Genomic DNA, 16,757 nt, shown 5'->3' with positions numbered 1-16,757 from the left:
TAAAAGAGAGTGAGAATGGGTAGGGTGAGGGAGGCACTGGCCTTCCAGCCACAGTGACAGACAGCAGCCACCATGGGCTCACACAACTTATGAAAACCAAATGTACTGTCTTGATATAGAATATGGACCTACATACCCAGAATCAGCACCCTCTGTAAGATTTGTAACAGAAATCAATATGGAGTTGTTTTAATGTAGCAGTGAACTCAAGAGCAGTGAACCCAAGAGCCAAATGGTACCAGCAAGATACCAGAATTCACAGAACTTCAGCATTGTCCTGCAAGAGCTGTAGCACCTAATGATGGCTAAAGAAGAGATGACAGTCCCCCAGCTGTCTGAGGACAGTTAACAGCAGTTAATCAAAAAGAAAAACCACAGGCCCTTCCTCCACTCAATGCAAGGGCAATTTGTCCTAAGATACTACAAGTGATACTAATTTTTGTCAATTTGAAATACATGTCATTTTATTTTAAAAAGTTAACTTTTTAAGAAGAGGGTGAATGGGGCACAGGCTCCTCCCATAAAGGAGCGGGGAAGTCAGGGTCATTATATAGTGAGGGGAGGGGCAGGTGGTGTGTGTCAGGTGTGCACAGGCTGCCCAGAGAGTGCTGCAAGGGGTCAAGAGGCTTCTACCCCTTTGCCAGCTTCTCACCCTCCACGGATTTCAGTGGCAAATTTGGGAAAAGTTATCAAATGACAAATCGGGAAATATACATACTTTCTTTTTTTTTTTTTGTAGAGACAGTTTCACTTTATGCCCCTCGGTAGAGTGCCGTGGCCTCACACAGCTCACAGCAACCTCCAACTCCTGGGCTTAGGCGATTCTCTTGCCTCAGCCTCCCGAGTAGCTGGGACTACAGGTGCCCGCCTCAATGCCTGGCTATTTTTGGTTGCAGTTTGGCCGGGGCTGGGTTTGAACCCACCACCCTCGGTATATGGGGCCAGCGCCTTACCAATTGAGCCACAGGCGCCGCCCAAAATATTCATACTTTCAAGGAAACAAAATGTTATATAAGCATGTAGAGCCGCACAAACTGGGGACGGGGCAGGGACCCACTCACACTCCCCCAGCCCGTGGCTAGTTGACCCGAGGTCCACCTGACCCAGGTTGGCCCAATCAGACCCTCTCTCCACCAAGTTGAAATTGGACCCAGGCATTCAGGTGGGTGAAGTTGCCAAAGGTCCCCAAGCGCTGTCACTGAGCCCTACACACAGCTACTCCTGGGGCTCTGGCCCTCCCAAAATGTGGTCAGTCAGCATTTTTTACATTTTCATGAGTCACCTGTATTCCTCTAACAAGTCCTAGAAAAGTCCAAGGCAGGGTCAGCTTGCAACAAAGAACCTCAGGTGATGGCACAGCTGGGAACCAAGCAGGTGGGGGTGAGTAACAGATGCTGAGGAGGATGTGGGGACGCAGAATTGGTCACTGGGCTGCTGTGTAGACAAATGCAGGGAGGCACTCCCTTACTCCAGGGTAGGAGCCACCGCAGCTGAAGTGACAAGGCAGCTAAGCCAATACCCCCTGGGGACATGTGGCCGTGAGGGGTGAGCTCCAGGGCCCTGGGGCCAGTGTAAAGGGGACTGAGAGAGGCTAAGGCCCCTCCCCCACCCACCACCAGGATTGGGCAGTGGTTACTGAGGAGGGAAACTGAAAGCCACTGAAAGGCGAGGTGGCTCCCGCCTGCGATCCCAGCACTTGGGAGGCTGAGGTGGGTGGATTGCCTGAGCTCACAGGTTTGAGACCAGCCTGAGCCAGAGCAAGACCTCGTCTCTAAAAACAGCCGGGTGTTGTGGTGGGTGCCTGTAGTCCCAGCTACTTGGGAGGCTGAGGCAAGAGGATCACTTAAGCCCAAGAGTTGGAGGTTGCTGTGAGCTGCGACACCACAGCACTCTATCAAGGGTAACCAAGTGAGACTCTGTCTCAAAAAAGAAAAAAAAAAAAGCCACTGAAAGGTATGTACAAATCATCTTGCCTAACAGAGTCCAGGCCTTTCTATGAAGAACTGTCTGGAAAAATCTACCTCATTCAAAAGGCTGAGACCTCTGGCAAACAAGTTGTTCAGAGATTGATCCTATGGGTACTGAACTCCATTAGGATTTGATCCATTTTCCAGGTCCTTGCTAGAGAGAAAGCAGGATGTGGACACCTGGATGAAGGCTGTGCTGGGCCCTGGAAGACACGGCAGACCCAGAACTCCCAGTGAGCTTAGCAACATCCTGCCACTGTGCCTTCCACAAGCAAAGTCCTCGACTCACCTCCTGCCCCATGCCCAGCCCCCATCTCTCTGCATCCCAGCTTCAGCGTGGCCCTGGTGCAGGGAAATGTGGGACCTGAGTAGGAAAGAGGCATCACCTCCAGAAGCAACTGTGGGAACCCACTGTTTTGCATAATCAGACAATGCCAGCTGATGTGAGAGCTATGGATTCTGAAGGTTATTACCTGACCAAGGAGGGCAGGTGGGATTGAGGGGTGTGGGGACACACATGCAGGGGCCAGCTCAGGGGGACTGGCAGCCTGTGGTCAAGCAGGTTTCAGCCTGATCAATGCACATCTGGGCCAAACACTGATCCTGTCCCAGAGCATCAAAGGACTCTTGGGTTAAGTAGGAAGGAGCCTGACACTGCAGGAAGCTGACCCCAGGTGGGCACAGACTGGCCAAGTAGCAACGTGAATGGGGGAGGGAAGCCACTTCCAAATGTTCAGTCCCACTGAATTCCTTCCCCAAACTGAACCGCCTGGTCTTTCCCAGTCTTCCTTCTCTGGCTATGAGAAGAAAGGCCAGGTTTCAGTTACCAGCCCTGACCCCTACTAGAGAGGAAATGGAATCTGAGGGCATCAGCAAGGCCCTTACCCTGCAGCCACCACACCCAGAGATGTCTGAGTATTTATCAAAGTTTTTCTTTTTTTGCATTTTGGGGCACAAGTGAGAATCAAAGTTTAAAAAAATACATGTATTGGTTGGGTGGTGCCTGTGGCTCAAGGAGTAGGGCGCCGGCCGTATATACTGGGGGTGGCGGGTTCAAGCCCTACCCCAGCCAAAACTACAAAAAAAGTAAATTAATTAAAAAATACATGTACTGGTACTATTTTGATATGTTGTAATCATAGGAACGATGACTCAATCTAGAATTTTAACACTCAGAGGTTCATGGTCATAAGAACTTAAAAAAATCTTTTTTTGAATGTTTAACTGTGGCAAAATATACATGACATAAATCTTACCATCCTGTTTTAACCATTTGTAAGCGTACAGTTGAGTGGCATTAACATTAACATGGCTGTACAACCATCCCCACCATCCGTCTCCAGAACTCTTTTCATCCTATAAACTGAAGTTGTCCCCACTAAGTGCTGACTCTCCCTGCCTCCCGCCCCGACCCTGGAAATCCCCACACTCCTTTCTCTCTGAGTCTGACTTCTCCAGGGACCTCATACCAAGATTTGTTTTTTATGACTGGCTTAGCATAATGTTCCTAGATCTGATCCACTTTCAGATTTCACTGTATCTTTCTGCTTTTGTTGCAGACGCTATTTTATTGCTTCAAAATTATTCTATTGCTTCAAATATTTTCATGGATATAGAATGGGTAATTTATCCATTTTACATATAGTCATTTGAGCATTTCTGCCCCACTTAGACTTTTTAAAATTTTACTTTTTTTAATTGACAAATAATTATACATATTCTTGAACAGAGTGATGTTTCAATACATGTAATTTATGGTGACCAGATTGGGATAATTAGTATATGCGTCATCTCAATTTCTTTGTGTTGGGAACATTCGGTATCCCTCCTTCTGTTTGAAACTATAAACTGTTAACTCTGATCACCCTACAGTGGTATAGAACGCGAGACTTGACTCTTCCCATCCACCAGTGACTGTGTGTCCTGTAAGCAACATCGCCCTATCCCTCCTTCCTGCTGACCATCCCAGCCTCTGGTATCCTCTGTGCTACTTGCTACTTCTATGAAATCAACTGTTTTCAGCCTGCACATGAATAAGAATGTAGAGTGTTTAACTTTCTGCTCCCGGCTATTTTCACTTAACAAACCGTCCTCCAGCTCCATCCAGGTTACGAGAATGACAGGACCGCCTTCTTTTTTACGGCTGAACAGTATCACATGGTGTATGTATGTTACATTTCCCTCGTCCACACACCCGTTGTTGAACACCTAGGTTGGCCCCCATCTTGCCTAATGTGAATAGTGCTGCAAAGAATGTGGAGGTGCAGGTGTCTCTCCAAGACGGTGATTTCTTTTCCTTTGGGTAAATTCCCAGTAGTGGGATTGCTGGATCATGTGATAGTTCTATTTGTAGTTTTCTGAGGGACCTCCAGACTGTTCTCGGTAATGGCTGTATTATTTTGCATTCCAACCAATAGCATCTAAGAGTTCTCTTTTCTCCATATCTTTACAAGCATTTGGGATTTTGTTGTTGTTTTGTTGCTGGTGTTTTTGTTTTGTAGAGATGGTCTCACTCAGTCTGTTGCCCAGGCTGGAGTACAGCAGCACAATGATAGCTCACAGCAACCTCAAACTCCTGGGCTCAAGCCATCCTTCTCCCTCAGCCTCCTGAGTAGCTGAGATGACAGGTGCCTGCCACTATATCTGGCCAATTTTTCTATTTTTAGTAGAGACAGGGTCTCACTCTAGCTCAGACTGGTCTCAAACTCCTGAGTGCAAGTGATCCTCCTGCTGTGGCCTCCCAGAGTGCTAGGATCACAGGTGTGAGCCACTGGTTGGCTCTTTAACTGCTTTAATTTAACTCTTACAACAAAAGGCAACTTGATGTTAATGAATCAGTTATTTCTCTACTGCCATATCCCTGTTCCTGCCATACAGGAAAGTAACTCTGATGCATTCTTCCATCCTATGAATCCAACCTCCTTTGCTCTACTCATTGGAACTCATTCTATTTTATGGAATGAAGTGTTGCTCAATTCCAGAATCACAAATGAAGCCAATTAAGATCTTTAATCTTGATAAGTTCCCACCTAACGGAGCATAACGTAGGGGTATATGGCATACTACCTGGATGAAGGACTCAACCGTAATTTGGACTTCACCTAACAAATGCAAATAATAACTTAATCATATGTACCCTCATATCAATATGAAATTTTTTAAAAAAGGAAAAAAATCTTTAAATTCATTGGCTAGGCCTGGTGGTTCACACTTGTAATGCTAGCACTCTGGGAGGCCAAGGCAGAACAATCATTTGAGCTTAGGAGTTTGAAACCAGTCTGAGCAAGAGCAAGACCCACCCCCTCATCTCTACTAAAAATAGAAAAACTGTTGATTAGTAGGATGTAAGCACTCCAATTTGTACAAATAATCAACACATCGAATCCCATAATGGCATAAATGTATTTATGATATATGTACAAATGACTTCATAAAAAATAAATAAATAAATAAATAAAAATAGAAAAATTAGCCAGGCATGTGGTGGCTCTCGCCTGTAGTCTCAGTTGCTCAGGAGGCTGATGCAGGAGGATTGCTTGAGCCCAGGAGGGCTATGCTGTGAGCGAGGCCGAGGCCATGGTACTCTAGCCTGGGGCAACAGCGTTAAGACTCAGTCACTAAGTAAATTGTAATTTAGTCACTTGACAAGAACTTTCTGGAGTTAGCACAGACCAGACAGGTTACAGCTCACTACCACGGGCTCTTTTTTGTCATGACAATGGAGGCCCATTAGCTGTCCATGGTTAATCTATCTTGCTTTATAAATGTACTTTCTTACTTTGTTTTCTTTTCCTTAATAAACTTTCTTTCACACTTGTCTTTCTTTGGAGTGTTCGATCATTCCTGAGTCAAGAGCATCCCAAGAACCAAGGATGAAGACAACTGTCTGAAACTCCACTGTTTTAGGGTACAGGTGGCCTTGAACTCCTATAAGCTCAACAGTAAATTGGAGATGACAGAAGAGCCAATGAATTTGAAAATAGAGCAATGAAAATTTACCAATCTAAGGCTGGGCGAGGTGGCTCATGCCTGTAATCCCAGCACAGCACTCTGGGAGGCCAAAGCAGGTGGACTGTTTGAGCTCAAAAGTTCAAGAACAGCTTGAGCAAGAACAAGACCTCATCTCTAAAAAAAACCAAAAAAAGCAAAACCAAAAAACCCCCAAATAGGTGGGCATTATGTTGGGCATCTGTAGTCCCAGCTACTTGGGAGGCTAAGGCAAAAGGATCACTTGAGCCCAAGAGTCTGAGGTTGCTGTGAACTATGACACCACGGCACTCTACTGGGGGCAACAAAGTGAGACTCTCTCAAAAAAAAGAAAAAAATTTACCAATCTAAAAAACAGAAAGAAAAAAAAAGGACTGAAGAAGTGAAAACAGAACCTCATTGACCTATGGAACAATCTCAAAAGTTCTAATACGCATGTGCTTGAAGTTCCAGAAGAGATATTTTTGTTTTTTGAGACAGAGTCTCATTATGGTGGAGCACCATGGCATCACAGTACACAGCAACCTCCAACTCTTGGGCTTAAGTGATTCTCTTGCCTCAGCCTCCCAAGTAGCTGGGACTACAGGTGCCTGCTACAATGCTTGGCTATTTTTTGGTTGTAGTTGTCGTTGTTTGACAGGCCAAGGCTGGATTCAAATCTGCCACCTCCAGTGTATGTGGCTGGCACCCTAGAGAGAGATATTTGAGCAGAAAAATATTTGAAGATATATTGATCAAAATATTCCTACATTGGTGAAAAAACAGAGAGACTCAAGAAGCTCTCATGTGGCCTTTCTGGCCACTAGCCTCACCCTGAGTCCATCTAGGGATCCCCACTCTAAGTAACCTCAGTAGCATAAACTCAGACGGGATCAAAAGGGGATCATTATGAATAACAAAAAATATTCCAATCACTTTGGAAATTTCACAGGTTTCAAGAGCTCTGGGCCAGGAACCAGGGGTAAAGACCATACCTGTATCTTATCACACGCCAAGTGGGAGCTCCGTGATCGTGCAGAGATTACGCCTGGCACTTGCTGTGCTCACTAAAGTGCTGTCAGTTCTACTGTTTTACTCTTTCTGTTATTTTGCCCTTATTAACACCACTGCTGATCAGCCTGAGGAGGAGACCACAAAGCCTTCTTGGGCTGGAGGGGAGAGGGGGCCTAGTCCCATAGCTAAGGCTTCCCGTGGGTGAGGTGGGTCCCAGATGCCCCCAACCAGAGCCATTAGACACTCTGACCCAGACTCCTGTGGTTGGCCCCCTTGAGCGAACACACCCTGTACCTGTCATCCCTTGGGTGCTTGCAAGCTGCATGGAGTCTCAGCTCTTCTCCCAATCTCACCAGAGGACTGATTCAGGAGCCATGTTGGGCTGGGAACCCAGTAGCAGAGAGTCCTTTACTTGATGGTGTTTCCAAAAAAAACAAAATCTCCAGGTTGGAGATCATGATCTTATGGGGACCAATGGCCTTGTCCCACAAATCACTGACACAAGGCAGATTGATTAATAGGAGAAATGGTTACAAATCTATTTAATATGTATGTATGGGGGTCTTCAAAATGAAGATCCAACCTCCCAGTGAAGTATAGAAGTTTATAAAGAATGGGGCTGAGACTGTGGCAAAACCAGTCTTAGCAAAGGTGGTCTTGTTATGTAAGTGAAATCTTACCAGTAGTGGCCCTCACAGATAATAAAAGGTAAATGTTTCTTTTTAGACCTTTAAAGGTAGAAGACTCTCAGTTAATCTTTCCTAGGTGGGATAAGAAAATACCTGGCTAGGCCAAGCTCATGCCTGTAATCCCGGCACTCTGGGAGGCTGAGATGGGAGGATCCCTTGAAAATTAGCTGGGCATGATTGTATGTGCCTGTAGTCCCAGCTACTTGGGAGGCTGAGGCAGGAAGATTACTTGAACCCAGGAGTTGGAGGTTGCTGTGAGCTGGGCTGCCATCATGGCACTCTACCCAAGGCAACAGAGCGAAACTTTGTCTCATAAAAACAAAAAAGAAAAGATTCAGTTTCACCCTTCACCCACTGTCATGGCCAAGGAAGGTAGAAGGCATTGCTGCTGGAGGTGTGATGGACGTTACCACTGCTCTACAAGAGGTGCTGAAGACCACCCTCATCCACAATGGCCTTGCACATGGAATCTGCGAAGCTGCCAAAGCCTCAGACAAGTGCCAAGCCCATCTTTGTGAACTTGCATCCAACTGTGCTGAGCCTATGTAAGTCAGGTTGGTGGAGGCCCTTTGTGTTGAACACCAGATCAACCTAACTAAGGCTGATGACAAGAAAAAACTAGGGGAATGGGGAGGGCTTTGTAAAATTGACAAAGAGAAGGTTGACAAAGAGAAGCCCGACGAAGTGGCTGGCTGCAGTTGTGTCCTACTCAAGGACTATGGCAAAGAATCTTAGACCAAGGATGTCATCAGAGTACTTCAAATGCAGGAAGTCAACAAATGAAACTTCAGTTCATATTCCTTTAAAAAAAATTAAAGTAAAATACCCATCAATCAAAACAAACACAGATTAGGGGCAGCGCCTGTGGCTCAGTCAGTAAGGCGCCGGCCCCATTCACCAAGGGTGGCAGGTTCAAACCCAGACCCGGCTGAACTGCAAACCAAAAAATAGCTGGGCGTTGTGGCGGGCGCCTGTAGTCCCATCTACTCGGGAGGCTGAGGCAAGAGAATCGCTTCAGCCCAGGAGTTGGAGGTTGCTGTGAGCTGTGTGATGCCATGGCACTCTACCCAGGGCGATAAAGTGAGACTCTGTCTCTACAAAAAAAAAAAACAGATTAAATGCAAACAAATGATATCAAGGCTGGCTATGAAGTAAAAACTATAAAAACAATTTCAACATAGTGGGTGGTGGGATCGAAATGAAAAGTTCAAACCTCAAATCAACAATATTCAGAAAGTGTTTTGTTTTTTTAACTAGGCTGAGAACTCTGTGAGGGCCAGGGACCATGTCTGTCCTCTTCTCTGCTGTGGTCCCCACATACAGCCGCACTGGGTCTGACACGGAGCCAGTGCTCATTAAATGTTCGTTGACAGATTGGCTGATGGATGAACTCAACCAATTTTAGCAAAGCCTGGGCCAAGGCTGTTACCTGGACAAATTATAACAGAGGTGAGGTCTGAAAAAGCAGTGAAATATTTTATGGGTTGTCTCTTTAATCCTATTCACTGCCCTTTTGGGGAATTAAAATCTGCATATTCCTTCTTGAGGCCAGTAATCAAAGGCACAGAAAAATGTTTTTGCTGTTTGTTTTCTGGTATCTTAAACCACAGGAGATGGTTCAGCAGAATTGTCACAAGATCATAATCAAAGTCTATGGAAACCAACAATTATAGCTGAACAACAATACCCCAAAGCCAGGACACGTGACACTGGTCCCATAGACCCAAGCCCAATTGCCACCAAACCCTGCCCTCCTTTTAAATGCCAGGCTTTTAGGGCACCACGTGTGGTTCAGTGGGTAGGACGCCAGCCCCATATACCAAGGATGCAGGTTTGAACCCAGCCCTCCCCGCAACTGCAACAAAAAATAGCCGGGCGTTGTGGTGGGCACCTATAGTCTCAGCTACTTGGGAGGCTGAGGCAGGAGGATCACCTAATCCCAAGAGTTGGAGGTTGCTGTGAGCTGTGACACCACAGCACTCTACCAAGGGTGAAAAAGTGAGACTCTGTCTCAAAAAAAAAAAAAGCGGGTTTTTCTGCTTAAAGGTAGGATTGTCGTCTTTTGAGATGCTAGTCTGACACCCTCATTTGCCAGCAAATTAATATACTTCTCTTTCCTTTTCCTCAAACCACTTGTCCTTGTTCTTGGTTCTCACTGATTCAGTGTCGGGGGCAAGGACAGAATTTTCAGTAACACAGCAGCCTCCTCAGTGGTTCCCTGTCCTGTCTGTAAACGCCTCAGCCAGAATGATCTCTGATTTCATCATGTTGCTCACCGTATAAAACCTTCTGTGGCTTACTATCTCCCCAGAAGGAGAGCCAGATGCCTTACTGCGTTTGCGTGACCGTCATCTTCCTGTCTCTTCTAGTTCTCCATCTCTTACCACCCTCCACCATGTGAAATACTTTTCAGTTCTTTAAACTGGTGGTTCAGTTCTCTGTGCAGACCACTCTACTCCTCCTTTTTTGCTTAGTTCCCAGCTTAGACAAAAGCCTTCTCTGTCCTGCTTTATCAAAACCTGCAGGGGGATTTCCTCCCAGGTCTAGTGGCTCATCACACAAACATCCAATTATTGAGACTCCCAGGATTGCAAAGAAAGAAGAGGATTTTATTTTTATTTATTTATTTTTAGAGACAGAGTCTTACTTTATCACCCTCGGCAGAGTGCCGTGGTGTCACAGCTGACAGCAACTTCTGACTCCTGGGCTTAGGCAATTCTCTTTTTTCAGCCTCCCAAGTAGCTGGGACCACAAGCACCCACCACAACACCTGGCTATTTTTTGTTGCAGTTTGGCCTGGGCCAGGTTTCAACCCGCCACCCTTGGTATATGGGGTCGGCGCCCTACCCACTGAGCCACAGGGACTTCCCAGAAGAGAAATTTTAATACAAAAGATGTGATAACAGAGAAGCTACCTCAGAAAGGAGGGATTAAAAAGTAGACCTACTGTTCAATCCTGCAATTCCTCTACTAGGTATATACCCAGATGATCAAAAATTATTTTACAACAAAGACATATGCACCAGAATGTTTATTGCAGCCCAATTCATAATAGCCAAGACATGGAAACAGCCCAAGTGCTCATTGACCCATGAATGGATTAACAAATTGTGGTGTATGTACACCATGGAATACTATACAGACATAAGGAAAAATGGAGACTTCACATCTTTTATGTTTACCTGGATGGAGCTGGAACATATTCTTCTTAGTAAAGTATCTTAAGAATGGGGAAAAAAAGTATCCAACGTACTCAATACTACTATAAAATCAATATATAATCACCTACACATTCATATGAATGGCAAAACATAACTATAGTCCAGAAAGTAGAAGGGAAGAGAGAGGAGGGGAGGGGGACATGGGAGGAGGGAGGGTATTTGGAGGGACCTCACATTGGTACATTTCAAAACTACTAAGAAATGAACATAATTGTCACGGATATGTTACTTAGTTCAATGTAAGCATTTCACATTGTATATCAGGGCAGTACACTGAACCCTGTAAATGCACCAATATACAAAGTTATGATTTAATAAAAAATAATAATTAAAAAAAAGGAGGGATAAACGACTTGGGATGATGAGTCTGGGCTCAGGAAGTCTGCCCTGGGGCCTTTAAAATCTCAGCTCCTTTGCCTCGCAGAAAATTCATCATTTCTGGCAGCCAACTCAAAAGTTAAGTAGTTAATTAAAGGAGAGGATTATAAAAAACACGCAAAGGTCATTTAAATTAGCTCATGACCCGGACTGCATCGCGGCCGCCGCGCTCACTCAGGGGTCCTCGCCTTTTCTGACTCCTCCCCTCCCGCGGGCTCCCCGCTCCAGCAACGGGCCTGCGCCGGGACGTGCGGACTGGAGGGACTCCTGGGTTGAGTGTCGCGGCCGCCCAGCTCAGACAGGGCCCAGCACCCACAGCGCTCGGTGACTGTGTCAGGCAGGTGGGCAGACCTGAGAACGCTGATTACAGCTCCGGCGGGGAGTGAAGGGAGGGGTGGCAAGGCAAAATCCTTAGGCTCCGAGACCACGTTAAGAAAACAAGTCCGCGGGCGGCACCTGTGGCTCAAGGGGTAGGGCGCCGGTCCCATATGCCAGAGGTGGCGGGTTCAAACCCAGCCCCGGCCAAGAACCAAAAAAGAAAACAAGTCCGCGGCGGGGTCGCGCTGAAGCCAGAGACTCACCACACACCTTCCGGCCACTCACAAAGATGGCTGCCCGGGCCCCGACTCTCCGCCCCTCACTAGCATGGCCACGCCCGCGGAAGTGACGCAGCAGGAAGTTTGGTTGGGGCGCGCGGGAGCCGGGCTCGTGTGCAGTGGTGGGCTGCGAAGCGGTGGGATGCTCCGAGCTGTGCGGTTCCCGGGCGCCTCGGTGCTGCTGCTGCTGCTGGCGGCCCGAGTGGTGACGGCGTTTGAGCCCATCAGCGTGGGCATCGCCATCGGGGCCGTGTCAGCCCTCACGGGCTACCTGTCTTACAAGGACGTCTACTGCCGCTTCGCCGAGTGTTGCCGCGCGGAGCAGCCGCTCAACGCCTCGGGTACGGCAGGGGCGCACTAGCTGCGGGTCCGCCCCTCAAGGGCTGCGGGTGGGGAGCCGGGTCCCGGGACGCGAGGGGCTCTGCGGCCTGGGCGCGCGGGGGCCAGACAGCAGTCATCCCGAGCGGGGTAGGCCTGGGCACGGAGGGGCCAGCCCGGGAGTCGTTCGCGGGAGGTCAGCTCGTATGCGCCAGGAGAACTCTGTTAAATAGGTTTTAGACATGTGACATGGCCCAGAAAGCCCACATTCGGACTTTGGTTTTTTTTTGTTTGTTTTTTTACCAACCATCATGGGTGACTGGGGAAATAGCATGCAGCTCAGTCAAGAGATGGTTCATCCTTGAATGAACGACTACATTTAGCTTCCTTATCAGATACTTCAGTGTAAAGAACATTCCCAGAATGCATTTTCTTGGAAGTGGCATTTGACTCTACCTCACTGTTGGTCCTGGGGTTTGGCTGGATCCCTCCCTAATCTGTGCCTCTCATTTTGGCCAGTTGGCGAAGTGCTGCTTTTCTGGTGCATTTTTAATATATGTTTCTTTCTCGGTTCTGGGGCTGGCTCCTGCAGCCCTCAAGCTGGATTTGGAGGAGAAACTTTTTGGACAGCATGTGGCCACTGAAGTGATTCTCAAGGCACTGACTGGCTTCAGGAACAACAAAAGTCCCAAGAAACCATTGACCCTTTCCTTACATGGCTGGGCTGGCACAGGCAAAAACTTTGTTAGCCAAATTGTGGCTGAAAATCTTCACCGAAAAGGCCTGAAGAGTAACTTTGTCCACCTGTTTGTGTCGACTCTGCACTTCCCTCATGAGCAGAAGATAAAACTGTACCAGGCAAGAGAACCCACTCTTATCTAGTCCACAGGCCACTGCAACTGGTCTGGGCCACCTGCTCACTAACTCTGGCTTCTGCTTCTTTCCTTTGCATTGCAATAGCCCCAGGCTCCAAGAAGTTAAGGCACATTTAGTTCTCTCCTACAATTTTTTCCTACTTGGTTCTGAAATAATCCAGTGTGGGTAGGGGATGTTATTTCTATTAAAAGATGGAGCCAAGAGAAGCAAGGTGATTTATTCTTTACAATCTTTGTGACTTTGTGGCAGAGCAAGAACTTGAACTCAAATCTCCCAACCGCATGGTAGCCACCTTCTCCAGTGAATGAAGGTGCCTAGCATTCACCACAGAGCACTAGGTATGAGGTCAGGCTGTCGCAATGATTTCCATGGGCATGGCTTCATTTAATGCCCCCCACCTATGTGCAGAGTGGTGCCTCCGCATTTTGTAATATAGATTTGAGGATTTTTTTTCTCCTAAACTGTTTATTCCCTTTGTTTCTCCCATCTTTCAAGTCCTTGGCATTGCTATCTTCAAAAGAAAGTCTCAAAGAAGTTAAACTTTGAGACCATCTCTCCTTTGGAGGTATTCTTTCCACATTTAATTTATATAAAGTCATCTAGGAAGTTTAATTCTCATTTAAGTGAATGTCAAAATGAATATTTCTACTGTGAGTTGGGAATTGAAGAAATAGAAACTTAACTGAACGAGGAAGTGAAAGTGGGTGGTTTCCACGCAGCCTCTAAGACTGGGAAGATTGCCAAAAGGAAGGAATAATTTTCTTGTTTTCCACATTCTTTCATAAATCTCTAGGAATGTAGTAAGATAGACAAAGTCTCACTATGTCACCCTCAGTAGAGTGCTGTGGCATCACAGCTCACAGCAACCTCAAATTCTTGGGCTTAAGCAATTCTCTTGCCTCAGCCTCCCAAGTAGCTGGGACTACAGGCGCCTACCACAACACTCGGCTATTTTTTTGTTGTAGTTGTCACAGTTGTTTTTAGCAGGCCTGGGCTGGTTTCCAACCTGCCAGCCCCTGTGTCTGTGGCTGGTGCCCTAACCACTGAGCTACGGGTGCCAAGCCCAATTTCTACTTTTTATATGTAAGGTTTTGGAAAAGCTGTTACCTAATAAATGGTGAGGGTGTATTTCTAAGAGCTCTTCCTTCAGTCCTTGGAGCTCTGATTTCTCCTCAGTATAGCGCATCTGCCCTTCTCAGCACATCCTTTGAGTTTCTGCATCCTATTTCTTCTTTTACGGCGGGTCTAGGACCAGTTACAGAAGTGGATTCGTGGTAATGTGAGTGCCTGTGCGAACTCTGTTTTCATATTTGATGAGATGGATAAATTGCACCCTGGGATCATCGATGCAATCAAGCCATTTCTAGACTACTACGAGCAGGTGGATGGAGTGTCTTACTGCAAAGCCATCTTCATCTTCCTCAGGTGAGTAGGAGTTTCCTGGGGAACACATACACCTTCCATTGCTAGAATGAAGTTCTGGCGAACACCAGCATTTTGTTTTTCCAGTAACAAAGCAGCAGCTTGGCAAAAGTCACTTGCCTACTTCTTTATTTTTTGGTTGCCAGTTTCAGCATGACACAGAACATGGGCAAAAGAAATGAGCTAAAGAAATAATTACTGGCTTGGCACCTACAGCTCATTTATAAGGTAAAGCGGCTAGGGCACCAGCCACATACACTGGAGCTGGTGGTTTCGAATCCAGACCAGGCCTGCCAAACAACGACAACTACAACCAAAAAATAGCCGGGTGCTGTGGTGGGTGCCTGTAGTGCCAGTTACTCGGGAGGCTGAGGCAAGAGAATCGCTTAAGCCCAAGAGTTGGAGGTTGCTGTGAGCTGTGACGCCACAGTGCTTTACCCAGGATGGCAGCTTGAGACTCTGTCTCAAAAAAACCCAGAAATAATTACTGATAACAAGCACTTTTATTGACTGCACAATTTGTTTCTGAGGGCAATAAAAAGCCAGAGCTTTATCCCAGCAAGTTCTGAAGATACAGATTTTAAGTTCCTTCAGGACAGATGCTTTTTTTTGTCTAGTAGCATTTAATACTCCTTGATTAAGAATAAAGCTTAGAGCAGGTTCATTTCCTGGTAAGACACGGAAATCTTAATATGTAATTTTAATTTTGCTTCTCTGGCAAATTCAGTAATGCAGGTGGGGACCTTATAACTAAGACGGCTCTTGACTTTTGGCGGGCAGGAAGAAAGAGGGAGGACATTCAGCTGAAGGACCTGGAACCGGTGCTATCTGTCGGGGTCTTCAATAATAAACACAGTGAGTCCACAGGGGCGAGGAGCCCCTTAACTCTGCCAGCAGACAGCCATCTGTTCTCTAATTGAGCGTTTCCCAAAGCCACGGATTCCTGCTCACCTCTGTGGCTTTGCTAAAGTATGGAATTTTCTTAGGGAAATTCCATTCAAGAAACCAGTTAGCAGAGTCTTCAGCTGAGTCTTAAGTCGGCTTTCTGCACAGAGACTCTCTGGGCCAGGTGTGGGATCACGCCTGTGATCCTAACAATCTGGGAGGCCAAGGTGGGTGGATGGCTTGAGGGTAGAAGTTCCAGACCAGCCTGAGCAAGAGTGAGACCCTGTCTCTACTAAAAATAGAAAAAATAGCCAGATGTTGTGGGTGAGCGCATATAGTTCCAGCAACTCAGAAGGCTGAGGCAGGAGGATCACTTGAACCCAAGAGTTTGAGGTTGCTACGAGCTACGATGCCACGACACTCTACCCAGGGTGACAGAGTAAGACTCTTGTCTCAAAGAAAAACAAAAAAATTTGTAAAGGAATAAACACATAATGAATGTACTGTGGGTCTGGGTCAGGATCAGAGTGGTCCTGTGAGAGCTTGGCCAGGTGGCAGTGATGGGCAGGAAACATAGCTGTGTCTTCCTTTGCAGGTGGCCTGTGGCACAGTGGACTCATCCACAGAAACCTCATCGACTACTTCATCCCCTTCCTGCCCCTGGAGTACAGACACGTGAAGATGTGTGTGAGGGCTGAAATGAAGGCCCGGGGCTCTGCCGTAGATGAAGACGTTGTGACAAGAGTGGCAGACGAAATGACATTTTTCCCCAAAGATGAGAAAATCTACTCAGATAAAGGCTGCAAGACTGTGCAGTCACGGCTAGATTTCCACTGAGCTCTTACCCAGATGGGTGAAGAGGCACCTGGGAGGCTCAGCACCCCAGGGGCCTCGCCTTTCAGAAACACTTTGAAGACCTCTTCAGGGTTTTGCACATACGAACTTTTGGGATGAAGTTTCCAGAAGTTGAAACCTGACAATATGGTCATCTGTCCCATCTGCCTGTCGTTTTGTAATGTAACAGCAGTCCAGCTCTTTGCAGTTGAAGATGAACTTTTAAAACCTCGTTCACACTTAACCATTACTCATCTTGACAAAAGTGCCTGAAGACAGCTGTGTCTGGGAGGCTCAAGGATCCTTTGTGACCCATAGTGCCCGCACTTCAGAAGCTCCTGTCAGGACTAAAGAGGAAGCTGAGGAGCATTCACCCGCTGAAAACATTCTTCAGCTGTTGGGTTTTCTTTACACAGAGAGCCTTTGCTGACTTGACTGAAGAATTTTCAGAGTTGTTGGGGCCTGCAGGATGGGCATCTTTGGGGGTGTGGCCCTGCATGCTGAGCACCCTTGACCTGGCTGAACTTTGCTCATGTGGGGTGGGGGTTCCATCTGAGGCCTCTGCAGTGGGCGGGACAGATGGGCCCCTCC

General features: G+C 46.8%; 1 protein-coding gene and 1 pseudogene across 2 annotated transcripts; both read left to right on the top strand.

Moving 5' to 3' along the window:
• Positions 1-11,621, top strand: part of LOC128596102 (40S ribosomal protein S12-like) — a 30,628-nt pseudogene extending 19,007 nt beyond the window's left edge.
• TOR1B (torsin family 1 member B) lies at positions 10,649-16,719 on the top strand. 2 transcript variants are annotated; one of them, XM_053559883.1, is made up of 5 exons: positions 10,654-12,172; positions 12,742-13,007; positions 14,275-14,450; positions 15,175-15,302; positions 15,928-16,719. In XM_053559883.1, exons 1-5 carry the CDS (start codon positions 11,881-11,883, stop codon positions 16,167-16,169), a joined length of 1,104 nt encoding a protein of 367 aa, XP_053415858.1. In that variant the 5' UTR covers positions 10,654-11,880; the 3' UTR covers positions 16,170-16,719. The 2 variants fall into 2 exon arrangements, with proteins under 2 accessions (XP_053415863.1, XP_053415858.1); XM_053559888.1 differs by lacking the exon at positions 15,175-15,302 and having other exon boundaries at positions 10,649-12,172; positions 15,928-16,173.
• Positions 16,720-16,757: the final 38 nt, after the last annotated feature.

Source organism: Nycticebus coucang, chromosome 2 (genome assembly GCF_027406575.1).
Source record: "Nycticebus coucang isolate mNycCou1 chromosome 2, mNycCou1.pri, whole genome shotgun sequence".
Classification (NCBI taxonomy): Eukaryota; Metazoa; Chordata; class Mammalia; order Primates; family Lorisidae; genus Nycticebus; species Nycticebus coucang.
This window is presented reverse-complemented; position numbering and strand designations above follow the sequence as displayed.

Excerpts from the sequence above, each read along its gene's own strand:
- TOR1B (XM_053559883.1), top strand. The coding sequence starts at position 11,881 with ATGGCCACGCCCGCGGAAGTGACGCAGCAGGAAGTTTGGTTGGGGCGC. Across the intron at positions 12,173-12,741 it reads GCAGCCGCTCAACGCCTCGG|CCCTCAAGCTGGATTTGGAG; the intron begins GTACGGCAGGGG and ends TGGCTCCTGCAG. Across the intron at positions 14,451-15,174 it reads GCCATCTTCATCTTCCTCAG|TAATGCAGGTGGGGACCTTA; the intron begins GTGAGTAGGAGT and ends TGGCAAATTCAG.